At 45.9% G+C, this 14,974-nt stretch overlaps 1 protein-coding gene across 1 annotated transcript; it reads right to left on the reverse strand.

The window, feature by feature from the left end:
* Positions 1-4,088: 4,088 nt before the first annotated feature.
* On the reverse strand, positions 4,089-5,529 carry LOC123082618 (ATPase 11, plasma membrane-type-like). Its single transcript, XM_044504917.1, has one exon. It carries the CDS (start codon positions 5,463-5,465, stop codon positions 4,254-4,256), a length of 1,212 nt encoding a protein of 403 aa, XP_044360852.1. The 5' UTR covers positions 5,466-5,529; the 3' UTR covers positions 4,089-4,253.
* Positions 5,530-14,974: the final 9,445 nt, after the last annotated feature.

Genomic DNA, 14,974 nt, shown 5'->3' on the forward strand with positions numbered 1-14,974 from the left:
ATTGTTGAGATGGCATGGTTACATGGGATGCCACTAAGGTCCCATTTTCTGCACCCACATGTGTGCAATTGCAAGTTAACAGCATGGGTTTGCTGCCCACTTGTAACTTGCCACAAGTCCACACCAGCTTGAATTGGTTTGCAATATTTGGCCCTCTCCTTCTCAACCTCTAGCTTCTCACTATAATGGGGTGTTATGTCCCATCTAGCATTCTTTCCACTCTCCCTATTCCTATGCCACCTCATCATCTGCTTATCCTTTATTCCATCACACATTGTCCTAATTGGTTTCTTCCTAACATCTAGGACATACTTGTTGAACACCTCAAACAAATTGTTAACTACAAGGTCAGTCTTGCTGTTTGTGTCAAATGCATGCCTTGCCCATGGTTTCTTGGGTATTTGACAAAGCCACTCCCAAGCTTGCTCACATTCAGCTCTAAGGTCATTCATTGCAATGTTAAATTTGTGTTCACTATATGCATAGGCAGCATTATCCATATACTTTTTCAGATCTTCCCCCCTAAACCCAGCATTTTGGAAGTTTGCATAGATATGCCTAAGGCAGAACCTTTGGTTGCACTTAGGAAAGACAACATTCACTGCATTTAGTAGGCCCTGAGACACATAATTAAACTAGCTAAGCTACTATCTAGCACAAAACAACCATATAGGAACAAGGACATAAGATACAAGCACATACCTTTTATCTATCTGACATTATTGTATATGGACCAAACTGTCCCTCTTCTCCTCCTAGGCAGATTTTAAGTTGGTGTAGAAACCAACACCAGTTAGGTGTGTCCTCTTGCCCAACAATATCAAATGCTAGTGGGTATATGTTGTTGTTGCCATCTCTACCAGTGGCAGCAAGTAGTTGAGCACTAGTAGTTAACTTAATGAAGCACCCATCAACACCTGAATGAGCAAGAAAATTCAATATTTAAAACATTCAAATGCATTTCAAGATGAAACAATATGTAACTAATGCACAAGGTGAACAAACTAAGCAATGAATGGTCTGCACCCCTTGAGAAACCCCTCCCTGCTCCATTGATGCAATAGAACATAGCATGGAATCTTGGACCTGGATGGGGGATTTTTTCAGTGGGTGTTGGAGTTACAGTAGTGACTACTACTCTACTCTCAGGGTTTGTATCCATCACTGCCTGAGCATAGTCTTTCAACCTAGGGTATTGCTTCTTGTGGTCTTCTAGCATAGCATCAATAGCTAGGTTCTTTACTCTATATGCCATTGACTTGGGCACATCCACACCATACTTCTCCATGCAGGCATCAATCAAAGTCTGAATGCCAGTTGTTAGATCAGATCTGAACAGTGACTCATACTTCCGTGCGAGCCACTTGGCACTTATCCTTGTTGTCTCTGTACTAATAGGGCAAGTGTGCTTAATTCTCATCTTCTTAATTACAAAAGTAGTTTCACCTTTTATAACTGCTGCCACCATAAAGAAGTTGCAATGTTTTTGGTTGCATTGTACAATTATTCTTTGATCTGAGTTCCTATGATATTTGAAGTTTCTGCCTTGAGTGATGTGTAAGTTCAACAAAGCCTCTCTGAATTGATGTTGATCCTTGAAACACATCTTTAGACATAATTGCTTATGTGGTGCCTCCATTTTCTCATTGTACCATTTTCTAAGAGGCCTCTGCTTTGCCTTGCTCTTCCTTTTCCTTGGCAGCACAAATGACAATGGCTCATAACCATCATCATCAGCCTCCTTCAACAATCCTTTCTCTTCTTTATCAGATGAAGGTTTGAAATCAGGTTCCTCCTCTTGAACTACACTTGAATGTGTCCTTGTTGTAGGCCCTTTCCTAACTAGAAGCTTCTATTTCTTCTTCTTCTTCTCTCCATGTACAATTACAGTTTCTTCATCCTGTGAAACAACTTTGTCATCTTCATCCATTTGAAAAGGTTCCTCAACCCCTGTGTCACCCTCATAATGCACCACTTTTCCTCCTCAGATTCTTCATCATCTGTTTCTTCCTCTTCTATTTCATCATACTCTCTCTGTTTCTTTCCCTCATCCATCTCTATGTCATCAACATCACCCATATAAAAAGGGTTTACATCACTGTCATCTTCACCTTCACAATCAGAACCACCAATGCCATCATATCCCTCTTCTTCTTCTATTTCCAAAACAGCTTTCAGTTTTCCTTTTACATTCTTGCTCTCTTATGTGTAAACACCAATACCATGAGCTACACTGTAGCTGCTACTCTGACTTTCAAAGGCAACCCCTTCTTCATCAACAGTATAGATGGGTGGCTCACTGAGATCATATAACACAGGCTCTTCATACACAACAGTGGATAATTCTTGCCTCTCAAACTGGCCGCAAGGAGGTGGACATGCCCTCACTAGCAAATTTAGAACCTTACACTCCTCAACCTGCCTCTTTACTAGTTGTAACTCAGCATTACTCTCTACCATCTCCAATCCTTTCTCCCCTAAATCTGGATCCTCAATGTGAAATAACAGATCATATTCACTAAATCCTTGGGTTTCCATCACTGCAATCATATTCAGGTATGTTACATCTGAACTGTAGAGCTTCAGCTCAAACATTTCTGAAGCATCAAAATGGAACCTAACAGCCAAAATGTCATCATACAAACTACAAAATGAAATAACAGACAAAATTGGTTAATAAACAATTTTACTTAACAAATAGGCTAACATATAAACAAACCTTTGTTTAAGTACATATAAACAAAGCTTTGTTTAAGTTAACATATAAACAAAGCTTTTATTTACCCTTACAATATGAATAAGCTAAACAATTGCTACAAAATCAAACAATTTAAACAACTATCTCAATGCAACCCTAATTACAGAGAGGGTACTTAACTCACAGCAAACTGATGTTTTGTATTTTCAGATAAGTAGTTAACAGAATTGTCAACTAATGGTGCTCTGCTCTAGTTAGGACTCATTTAATACACTATGCTTCTCTGCTCTGCTCTGCTCTAGCTAGGTAACACCTAATGCTGCTCTGGCAATTTGGACTAAGAAATAACAATGTAATCCACTAATGCTGCTCTGCTCTACTCCAGTTAGGTAACACATAATGCTGCTCTGCTCTAGTTAGGACTCATGTAATCCACTATACTTCTCTGCTCTAGTTAGGACTAGCAATTAGAGCGCTAAACATGCAAGCAGTAAACCCTAACACTAATCCCCAATTTCAGTGAGCAAGAATGGAACAATGGAGCACTTACAGAACACCACCGAAGCCATGAGTCCAGTGATGGGCGGTGCTAGGGTTGGCCACCCAAATTCGCACCAATCCCAGCCTCTGCTCCATCGACAATGCCGGCTCCGCAAAATCTTCGTCCTCGCTACTGTACTCCGAGCTGGAGTAGCCGCCACTGCCATCGAGGCCTAAGCGGCGGAGGTCGCCCCCGCTCGCATCGCCGCCTGCCGGAGTCGCCGAGGCCATCGTCGCCAGGGCACAGCAGCCGCGGGGGAGAGGAGGGCGCGAGGGAGGAGCAGCCGCGGGGGAGATGACAGCACCTAAGCACTTCTATCCATGGCTACGGCGGCGTGGTCATTACTGTTAGGATTCCATTATATTAATGGTCAATTCTTAGCAAGTGCTGCAGGGATGCTACCATTCGTATATTTCGCTACTACCATGGATGCACAGGGGAGAGGCCATGGAAATGTTGCTACGGGGTCATGTTTTCTTTTGTTGTGGTTGACGACGGCGAGCATCTACAGTGAGATTCGATGGCGAGCGTCGGGGATGAGGCAAACGACGAGGGGCGGGAATGCGCGCTATGGGACGCGGGGGAGAGAGGGCGGGCGCTTGGTTTTTTCTCAAGGGAGGGGGGGGGGTGTGAGATGATGGGAAGGAACCCATCCAAGGGTTAGAGGCGGATCGAAGGGCTGCGCGGCGAGCGGCCGAAATTTGAGCCGGTCGACCGGCGCTTAGCGTTCGTCATGATTCGTTGGATGTAGGGGTCCCTTAAATCTGTCGTTCGGATGATACTGGGTCCTAATTGTAGAACAGAGATGAAACCTTGTTGGATTTATATTGGAACAAGATACACCTGATAAAAAAAGACTGATGCTGAAATTATCGTTGCCCTCTCATGCTGTGGCCTTTGGCGAATTATTTGAAGTGCAGGCAGCTGGAGCGATTTGCGAGCTACAGAAAGAGTTTATGTTGCTACGTGGACAAATCGGAAAGTCTAGCTAGTAGGAGATTTCTCCTCCTCGATTCAAGCCGCAGCCCGGCCGTCTCCTCGATCCTCAAGGTGATGGCCGGCATCCGGTATCACCCACCCGAAGTGGTTGGCCAGCTTCGCCACCAGCTCGCGGGAGACAGGTTCTGCCCCGAACAGATCGCGGCCCTTGCGGAGCGTCTCCTCCGAGATTCCTCCATGCCGCCGAAGGTCCTCCAGCCCGCGCATGAGCTCCTCCGGGTCGCGCTCCCGCCGGCGGCGCAACTGGCGCCAGTGATGCGACGGCGACAAGGTCTCGTGGCACAACATCCAGCCCGCCAGGCCCAATATTAAGGCGATGCCCAGCATGAAACTGTAGAACACGACGTGACCGGCGACGATGTCGACCACCACACGGAAACACGTGGCGACGACGCCCGCGTTCCATGCCCACTTGAACATCCAGTAGATGAGTTGGGCCTCGGGGTCGCCTTCAGTTGTGTCGGCGAGGCGGACGGCGTCGCAGAGGTAGGTGTGGGCACCGGTGTCTAGGACGACGGCCTCGGCCTCGCCGTGGGCGCAGGCAGAGCCAGCGTACACGGCGTCGCCAGGATTCTTGGTGGCCGGGAGGCGGTGTCCGGTGAGTGCGGACTGGTCGATCATCACCACCTGCGGCGTCAGCAGCCGCGCGTCCGCCGGGACGGCGTCGCTGGGCCTGATGCGGATGACGTCCCCTGGCACGAGCACCGCAGCGTCCTGCTCCGACCACACGCCGCCCCTGAGCAGCCTGCAGATCCGCGGGGACGGCGCGAGGCGGGCTACGAGTGCGGCCGCCGTGGCGTTGCCGGCAATGTAGCCTTCGACAAGGTCAACGGCGAGGTCAGCGGCGATCAGAGCGACGATGCTGACTACGAAGGCGTTGTCCCCGTACCAGCCTCCCCTTGCGAGGCCAACGGCCATGGCGACCGCCGCGGTGGCCTCCACCGCCAGGGGCAGGAACGCGAGGATCTTGGTCGTCCTGCCCTCTTTATTTTCGTCCAGGAGCACATTGCCTCCCAATCCCAACAACTCGAGGCGGTGACCGGCCTCGGCGGCGGCAGTCCGCCCCCACGGCGAGGTCTTGAGCGCAACCTCCGTGGGGTCCTTCCTCCCCAACTCCAGGTCCACGCTGCCATCGTCGTCAGCTCTTCCCCGTCGCTCGCTGCTCCCGGGAGCGGCACGGTTCGGCGTCGGCGTGCACCAAGTGCGCCTTCCCTCGTGGTTGGCCATGGCGGCGGCTGGAGGTAATCAGTTGCATGGAGTGCGACTTGGATCTGATTGCGCAAGGAGAAACAACGACGAGGCAAAACTGTTTCCGAAATTACTGCAATTATTTGCGTGATTATTTTGACTGATCCTGATTTTCTGCATGTGTCAAATAGTTTTTCCAAATGCCTTTTTTTATGGATTTGCTAAAACTCATTCAGGTGAGAATCAAATTGGTCTCATTCACTTTTCTGGCCGTCTGATTGAGCTGCGCCACGATTCGTGTTTTCCTTCTGTACTTTGTGTCTTCTTGGTGGCGGCTGAGACTCGGGAAGAGCCTGGTGCGGGAGATCGGTGGTGGCGGCATTTTTCGAGGTAAGAATCCGGCCGTTCTGTTGGTCCTCCAATCTTTTTGTTGGCGTCGATGAAATCTTTTTTGTTTTTTGTTTAGGGGTTTTTGTTGTTCTTGCAACCGACCCAGTCCGAGCGTAATCGCAACACAACACACCCAAGCGCAACTGCAGGACATATAATGTGACCGCAACTGGGGGCCGAGACGGGAGGAGTTGTCGGCGCCGATGAAATCGGATTCCTTTTTTTGTTACGTATTTTTTTGCAGCTGCAACCATCTCACCCCGAGCGCAATTGCAACTCAACACACCCAAGCGCAACTATAAGCCATATAATGTGACCGCAACCAGGCATCGGGGCGTTTGGCCAGGTTTGTGGGCGTCGATGAAATCGGTTCCATTTTTTATTAAATTTTTTTTGTTGTAGTTGCAACCGCCCTACACGAGCGTAACTGTAACTCAGCAACCACAGGACATATAAGGCGAATGCAACCGGGGTTGGGGCGGAGGGCTTTTGTCATCGCCGATGAAATCGGTTCCATTTTTTTAGTTTTTTTCTTTTAGTTGCAGGGGTGGAGGGTTTGTCGGCGCCAATGAAATTAGTTCCATTTTTTTGTTAGTTTTTTTTTTGTTGTAGTTGCAAGCGCCCATCCCGAGCACAATCGCATCTACCAAGCCCAACCGCAAGACATATATAAGGCGACCGCAACTGGTGGGTCGGGGGAGGGCTGTCGGCGCCAATACAATAGATTTCCATTTTTTGTTAGTTTTTTTATTGTAGTTGCAACCAGCCCAACCTAAGTGCAATCGCAACTCAACACACCCAAGCGCAACCCGCGGTCGGGGCGGGGGGATGTCGGCGCCGATGAAATCGGTTCCATTTTTTGTTCACAATTACTTCCTTGTAAATACAAGCAACTTTGGTTTCCCCAATGAAATACAAGCAACTGTGGGTCCCGCATGCCACTTGCAACATGACCATCTACTCGCAATTGGCTGGTGTTTGCTCGATGCCACTTGCAACTTGAACGTGGATTCGAAACTTGTATGTTGTTTTTGTCTCGTAATTGCCCCAGTTGCAAGTCCACCGTCAACTCGCAACTGCGAGGGCCCGAATGCCCCAGTTGCAACTCAACCATCGACTCGCAACTCGGGGGGGGGGGGAGGGGGTGTTTTACTTGATGCCACTTCCAACTCGACCATCGACTCGCAGCTGGTCTATTTTTTTGGCTTTTCTTTTTTGCCATAATTGCCCCAGTTGCAAGTCCACCCATCGACTCGTAACTGTGAGGGCCCGAATGCCCCAATTGCAACTCGACCATCGACTCGCAACTCGAGGGGATGTTTACTCGATGCCACTTGCAACTCGACCTTGGACTCGCAACTGGTCTGTTTTTTTGTCTTCTTTTTTGCCATAATTGCCCCAATTGCAAGTCCACCGTCAACTCGCAACTGCGAGGCCCCGAATGCCCCAGTTGCAACTCGACCATCGACTCGCAACTCATGGGGTGTTTACTCAATGCCACTTCGCAACTCGACCTTGGACTTGCAACTGGTCTGTTTTTGTTGTGTGTTCACAATTACTTTCCTTGTAAATACAAGCAATTTTTTGGTTTCACCAACAAAATACAAGGACCAGTGGGCCCCGCATGCCCTAGTTGCAACTCGCCCATCGACTTGCAATTGGGGTGTCTACTCGGTGCCACTTACAACTCGACCGTTGTGTGTTCACAATTACTTTCCTTGTAAATACAAGCAATTTTTTGGTTTCACCAACAAAATACAAGGACCAGTGGGCCCCGCATGCCCTAGTTGCAACTCGCCCATCGACTTGCAATTGGGTGTCTACTCGGTGCCACTTACAACGTGACCTTGGACTCGCAACTGGTATGATTTTTTGTCTTTTCTTTTATTGCCATAATTGCCCCAGTTGCAAGTCCATCATCGATTCGCAACTGTAGGGCCCACACGACACTTGCAACTCGACCATTGACTCGCAACTCGGGGGGGTGTTTACTCGATGCCACTTGCAACTCGACCTTGGACTTGCAACTGGTCTGTTTTTTGTCTTTCTTTTTTGCCATAATTGCCCCAATTGCAAGTTCACCATCAACTCACAGCCGCAAGGCCCCAAATGCTCCACTTCGCAACTCGACCATCGAGTTGTTGTTGTTGTTTGTTCTTTGTTGTTCACAATTACTTTGCTCGTAAATACAAGCAATTTTTTTGGTTTCACCGACGAAATACAAGGACCAGTGGGCCCCGCATGCCCTAGTTGCAACTCGACCATCGACTTGCAATTGGGGTGTCTACTCGGTCCCACTTACAACTCGACCTTGGACTCGCAACTGGTATGATTTTTTGTCTTTTCTTTTACTGCCATATTGCCTCAGTTGCAAGTCCATCATCGATTCGCAACTGTAGGGCCCACACAACACTTGCAACTCGACCATCGACTCGCAACTCAGGGGGGGGGGTGTACTCGATGCCACTTGCAAGTCGACCTTGGACTCACAACTAGTCTTTTTTTGTCTTTCTTTTTTGCCATAATTGCCCCAATTGCATGTCCACCATCAACTCGCGGCTGCAAGGCCCCAAATGCCCCAGTTGCAACTCGACCATCGACTCGCAACTCAGGGGGGGGGTGTTTACTAAATGCCACTTCGCAACTCGACCTTGGACTTGCAACTGGTCTGTTTTTGTTGTGTGTTGTTGTTGTTACTGTTGTTGTTTGTTGTTTTTGTTTGTTCACAATTACTTTCCTTGTAAATACAAGCAACTTTTTGGTTTCACCGACGAAATACAAGGAACTGTGGGCCCCGCATGCCCCAGTTGCGACTCGACCATCGACTTCCAACTGGGGGGTGTTTACTCGGTGCCACTTTGCAACTCGACCATGAACTCGCAAGTGGTCTGTTTTGTTGTCTTTCTTTTTTGCCATAATTGCCCCAGTTGCAAGTCTACCATCGACTCGCAACTGTGAGGGACCGAATGCCCCCGTTGGAACTCGACCCCCGACCCGCAACTTCAGGGGGGTGTTTACTTGATGCCACTTGCAACTAGACCATCGACTCACAACTGGTCAATTTTTTGTCTTCTTGTTTGCCATGGTTGCCCTAATTGCAACTCTAGCATCGACTCGCAACTGCGAGGGCCCGAATGCCCCAGTTGCAACTCGACCATCGACTCGCAACTCGGGGCGGTGTTTACTCGATGCCACTTGCAACTCGACCTTGGACTCGCAACTGGTCTGTTTGTTATCATAATTGCCCCAGTTGCAAGTCCACCATCGACTCGCAACTATGACGGACCGAATGCCCTAGTTGCAACTCGACCCCAGACCCGCAACTCGGGGGGGGGGGTGTTTACTTGGTGCCACTTGCAACTAGACCATCGACTCGCAACTAGTTTGTTTTTTCTTCTTTTTTGCCATGATTGCCCCAATTGCAAGTCCACCATCGACTCTCAACTGCGAGGGGCCTGAATGCCCCAGTTGCAACTCGACCATCGACTCGCAACTCGGGGCGGTGTTTACTCGATGCCACTTGCAAGTCGACCTTGGACTCGCAACCGGGGTCGGCGGAGGGCTGTCGGCGCCGATGAAATCGGTTCCTTTTTTATTTTTTTATTATGTTAGGTTTTTTGTTGTTGTAGTTGCAACCACTCCAACCCGAGCGCATTCGCAACTCAACACACCCAAGCGCAACCGGGCGTCGGGGAGGGGGTTGTCGGTGCCGATGAAATCGGTTCCATTTTTTGATAGGGTTTATTGTTGTAGTTGCAACCGCCCCATCCCGAGTGCAATCGCAACTCAACACACACAAGTGCAACTGCAAGCCATATAATGTGACCGCAACCAGGGTTGGCGGTTGGATGTTTTTTTAGCATCACATAGATGGGTTTTCTATCATTTCCCCTCACGGTGGGTACATACAAGCAATTTTTTCATTTTGGCTATTTTTTTGTGTTTTTTTGGAACGCACGACCCAACTCCGGCATTTCCCACATGAAAATACATAATGTTCTTGAATAACACTCCAAGGTGCACACTGCATTGTTTTTTTCCTATATATATGTGTGTACACACACATATACATACATATATATATATATATGTATGTATATATATATATATATATATATATATATACATATACATATATATATATATAGACACACACACACACACACTTGATCCCAGTTTCGCACTGTTGAACGCTTATAGTTGTATCTTCATCGGTCATACATAATGTTTCCAAAAAAATATCACTCCAATGTCTTAGCTTTTCATCTTATATCATTTTATTTTGGTTTACTCTTTGTTTCCATTTTAAAATTTATTTACGATATTTTTTTTAGCCTTGAATGAAAAATCAACTATAAAGGCCTTGGCTTAGTGAACAAAAATATTAAGCAAAACTATTTTACTTTGTGATCTTGGAGCTTTAATTATTCAATGTTTCCTATTTTTTGTTAGTGACACACACATGCAAATGTTCATGTGTTTGTTGATCGTGCATGAAACTCGTCGGCTTGTGGCCAACACATTTGCCTTGACGTTGTGCAGCCCGAGTAAATTGACAGGAAGGACAAGTGAAAGGGAAGACAAGGCCAGCCCAAAAAAAAAAGACAAGCAGGCCGGACAGGGAAACGAACTGGACCTTGGCATGCAGTGTGACGTCAGGTGACATCAGGTGACTGAGACATAACTATGTCTCAGTCAGCTGAGTTCCAGGCGATCCCTTTTTTTACCCTAGTTCTAAATCATTTCTCTTTCTTCTTTACCTCACCTTTTTCTTTTAGATTAGAATCGAATGAATATTTTTCAGCCCCTAGTAGTACAGGAGTTGATATCAAGGCCGAGGTATGCTCTTCTCTAGATATTATGAGCCTTGAATTACAAATAGCCGGGACTGCCGGCTACCCTTGGACTTGATAAAAGTGACATTTTTCAATATTTGATTGACCGGCTACTCCTGAGATGGAGTGGTTGCAAGCAGTGGCGGAACTTGAAAGAAATCTTAGGAGGGGTGAAGATGGTTTCTTCTCCAGAATAAGAAATTGTAAAAGTTAGTTATTGCAATGGAGAAACTTAACTAATTATACTATTATTAATCTTTTCCATGTTAACTTATGAGATACATTTCTAACTTTGATTATTTATAGAAGCTAGGCCATAACATAAATGAAATTGTACTAAAATATTATTTAATGATGAAGTATTGAGTTAATCACATTATCTAGATCAGCTCTTCATTTCTCAATGCTCTAAATTTGCATAAGAACATTTGCAACAAGAGGGGAGGCTGGACAGGTGGTTCTGATTCAGTTACTGTTGGTTCATTAGCTTCACATTCGACTCTCAAAATGTTGGTACATTAGCTTCGCAATCTTATTCAGTTAATTTTCCCTCAAAAAGGCTTCACATTCGACTCTCAAAATGTTGGTACATTAGCTTCACACTCTGATTCAGTTAATGTTCCCTCAAAAAGGCTTCACATTCGACTCTCTTTCTTATGTAAAATGCATCAATGGTTTTCTTTTAACCATCACTGCCCATTCCGTTATTAACAAAAAAGAGTACACAATCTAGCTATGACCTAATCAGAAGTTCCGCCAACAAATTAAGATGCAAGAATCTAGACCAGCAAGAAATTTCCTGCGGGGAGAAGGAGGGCCGACTACTCTTGCTCTGGCCTCTCCACCTCTAGCTGGCCGCCCATGCGTGCACAGCCAACTGCTCGCCCACACCCGGCGCAGGCACAGTCACTGGTCAATGGCCCACCACTATGCAGCAAGGCTCAGTCCACACAAGAGAGGGCAAGCGGGAAGAGTAGAAGACGAGGATGATCGGACTTGGTCGCTGAGTCTGCAATGCTGCCACATTATTACGACGGGGGTACTAAAACAATTTCATCACTTTTGCTTGGCGAAAAGGTGCGACAGCACCCGGGTGTCCCGGCACCCTATAATCTTGGCCGTCCAGATGTACAAAGATTCGTGCCAGGCACTGTACAGCTCCAGACGTTTTGCCGGCTCAGCGTGATTAGTCAGAATTGTTTATTGAGGCAAACAGCGACGGAAGGGATGCAGTAGGGAGGGAAATAGGCTTTGCGGGAGTAGGCCTGATAGGAGGGCTATGGTTGCAGGAGTAGGCATGCAAGCATATGTGCTGTGTTGATCCATCAGCGTCTTATGAAATGACAACTCAGAGGTGCCGTTTTTATGGCTGATGGGGGCGGTGGTGTCAGGACATGCAGGGAGTGCACGTCTCACAACAGTTTTGTTCTCGCTTTCAGACGATTCCTTCACCAAATTATTTTTTACTCTCTCCGACTCATCATATTATACTAATTAACCAGGGCCTTGGTTCAGTTTCTAGATCAGGGATGATTGATCCCAGAATTTCTAGACCATGAACAGCCGCAGGTCCCTCTATTACTTTGATCGAAGAGGCATGGCCATAGTTGGAACTTGGAATCAACGCGTCCCAGCCATGATGCCATCTCCGCCGATCTGAGTGGATTCCATTGGCACCTACGACAGGCGGTGTGTTTCTATGCGAGGGGTTGAAGACGAACACAGGTTTGGGGGTGTGGTCTTGTCGTTGGTTTGGAAAACGGGCTGACATGTCTATCATCTCTTTTGATGGGACTGGCCGATGACAGAGGCTATGGATTCTGCCTATCATAAATAGTAGCGATCTAGGCCCAGATGCGTTTCAAATAAGTTCAGTCTACCGCGCTTACTATTCACCTAGCCTGCAAATCCAAACCGTGGTGCAGAGACCCACACATATCTCAAGGAGCTGGGTACTGCTTGGATGGTCATGATAACAGGGTGTCTAGGCACCCGGGACCTAAAAATACACTCTCCTTGCTTGGGGGGGGGGGGGGGGGGGGGGGGGGCTGCGGCCCGGGTTGGTTGGAAGGAAAAGTGTTTATCCACCGACGGGAAAGAGGTCCTTATAAAGTCAGTTGCGCAAGAAATACTAACTTACAAGATGTTTGTCTTTAAAAGTCTTAATTTTTTTTCGAAGAATCACGGATGCTATATCTCAGTTTTGGTAGGGTGATGATGCAACTCATAAGAGGATGCACTGGTTCACGTCGTGAAATATGTGAATTCCAAAAAAGCAAGATGGAATCACTAGTGGAAAAACGGCTAGCCACAACTTTCGTTGGTGCCATGCCATTTTCCATCAACATCGACATTATTTGTTTTAAATAGCGTTGGCGTACGCATAATTAGCACCTCAACTTTACATGTTTAGTGCTGGCGTTGCTTTTTCTAGAGATGTCACAAATCTGTTGGCCCATATGTACCCACCGTTTGGAATATACTGGTGGCGTTGGTTTTCTATATATGCACGCCATAGTTAATTTTTTAGTGCTAGCGTTCGTTTTCTATGCACGCCAGAAATAAGATTTCCATTTTTATTAAGTGTTTTAAGTATTTAATGATTATACTAGTCACAAAATAATGAACATATTATGTTATATTATATTATTTATCATTATTCTTAGTGTTCTTATCATTTTAGGACTTTTATTTCTTTACTATCAATTGTAATTTTGAGCCTTTTATTTTGTTACGTCTTTTATTAATTTAGTTTTTTATTTGGATTGCTATTAGCTATGGCGTTGCGCTTTAGTCTCACGCCAGCAATGGCCCACCTGACTCAACTTAGTAAAAGACCTAAGTCACCGCCCTCTCATGTCACACCCACACCCCGTATACACTTCCCCCTCTCGACCAGAGCCGCCACCGCCGCCCCTCGTCCGCAGCAAGGTTTGATCCACTCCTTCTCCTCCCATCGCATCTCCTTCCTCTCCACTCCCACCACCTCCGTCCGCGGACACGCCACACGGAATTCATTGGGATTCATGTAGTTGATTTAGGGGGTTGCTTTAATTTGTGTAGAAATTTTAGTATATATCATCGATTGCTTTGTGTGATGTGGAATCCAAATTTGTTGCATGGATTGCTTTGTGTATAAATTTTAGTGATAATCCAATTGGTATTGTGTAGAATCCAATATTTATAATACATTTTGATTAGAAATATTGAGTGTCTAGAATATTAGGAATAAATAAAATGAACTCCAATAAGTTACTAGTGTAGAATTTGTTTATTTGTGTCTCCCTCCGTGGATTTTGTTTAGTTGTGTATACAATTACTAGTGTAGAATTATATACTTAGTTTTCAATATGTTTTGTGTAAAATGAACTCCAATTATGTTTAGTAAAAATTGATTTACTAGTGTACAAACTGATTATATACTTAGTTTTCAATATATTTTGTGTAGAATGGCGTAGCCATCACCATGTCCAGTGTGCAAGTCAAGGTGCGCAACCAACCTTGCAACTGGTACACTGTTTCACATCTACTTCCAGCCGTGTTTTGTTCCTGCAGCGATAACACATTATATGAACCTTCTAACAATTTTGTTGCTATTTTCAGTAATGCAATGTGTTTATTTTTATTTATTTTTACATAGATCGTCCCTTGCAATATGATATTGGAGTTCAATGAGCTCATTACCGGAGTCACTGTGATCTTCGACGCTCCTGGGTGCCCTACACTATGGAGGTCTAGAAGGGACGAAAGATATCCCAGATTGAAGGAGATGAATGGGATCATTTCATCGCCCACATGTATCTCGCTAGGGGTGAATTGATTAGCTTCTCCTTCAGAAGACAAACTCCAAGGCGCGTTGTTATCTACGTCAACTCGGAGGACAAAGATGATGAGGACCCACTTGATGAAGCCTCTATGCCCAAAGAATGAGGCCGAGCAAGGACGAGGATGAATTAGGCAACCTCTGGTACATACTTCCTCCACGTGATGACTATGTCGGTATGCCATTCATGACTCGCCTAACAAGGACGAATGTTAACCGCCATGTCATGGTATGTTACTTAGTGTAGTAGTTTTGATATGCATGCTTAGTAATGTGATATGCTTAGTGTAGTAATAATGTGATGATATATGCCTACTTAACTAGCGTAGTAATGTGTGATGCATCATGTGCTAAGTGTAGTAATGTGTGATGCATCATATGTTTAGTGTAGAATTTGATGATATGCTTAGTGTAGTAATGTGTGATATGCTTAGTGTAGAATTTGATGATATACATAGTGTAGTAATGTGATATGCTTAGTAATATGATATGTGCGTAGT

This window comes from Triticum aestivum, chromosome 4A (genome assembly GCF_018294505.1).
Source record: "Triticum aestivum cultivar Chinese Spring chromosome 4A, IWGSC CS RefSeq v2.1, whole genome shotgun sequence".
In the NCBI taxonomy this organism is placed as follows: Eukaryota; Viridiplantae; Streptophyta; class Magnoliopsida; order Poales; family Poaceae; genus Triticum; species Triticum aestivum.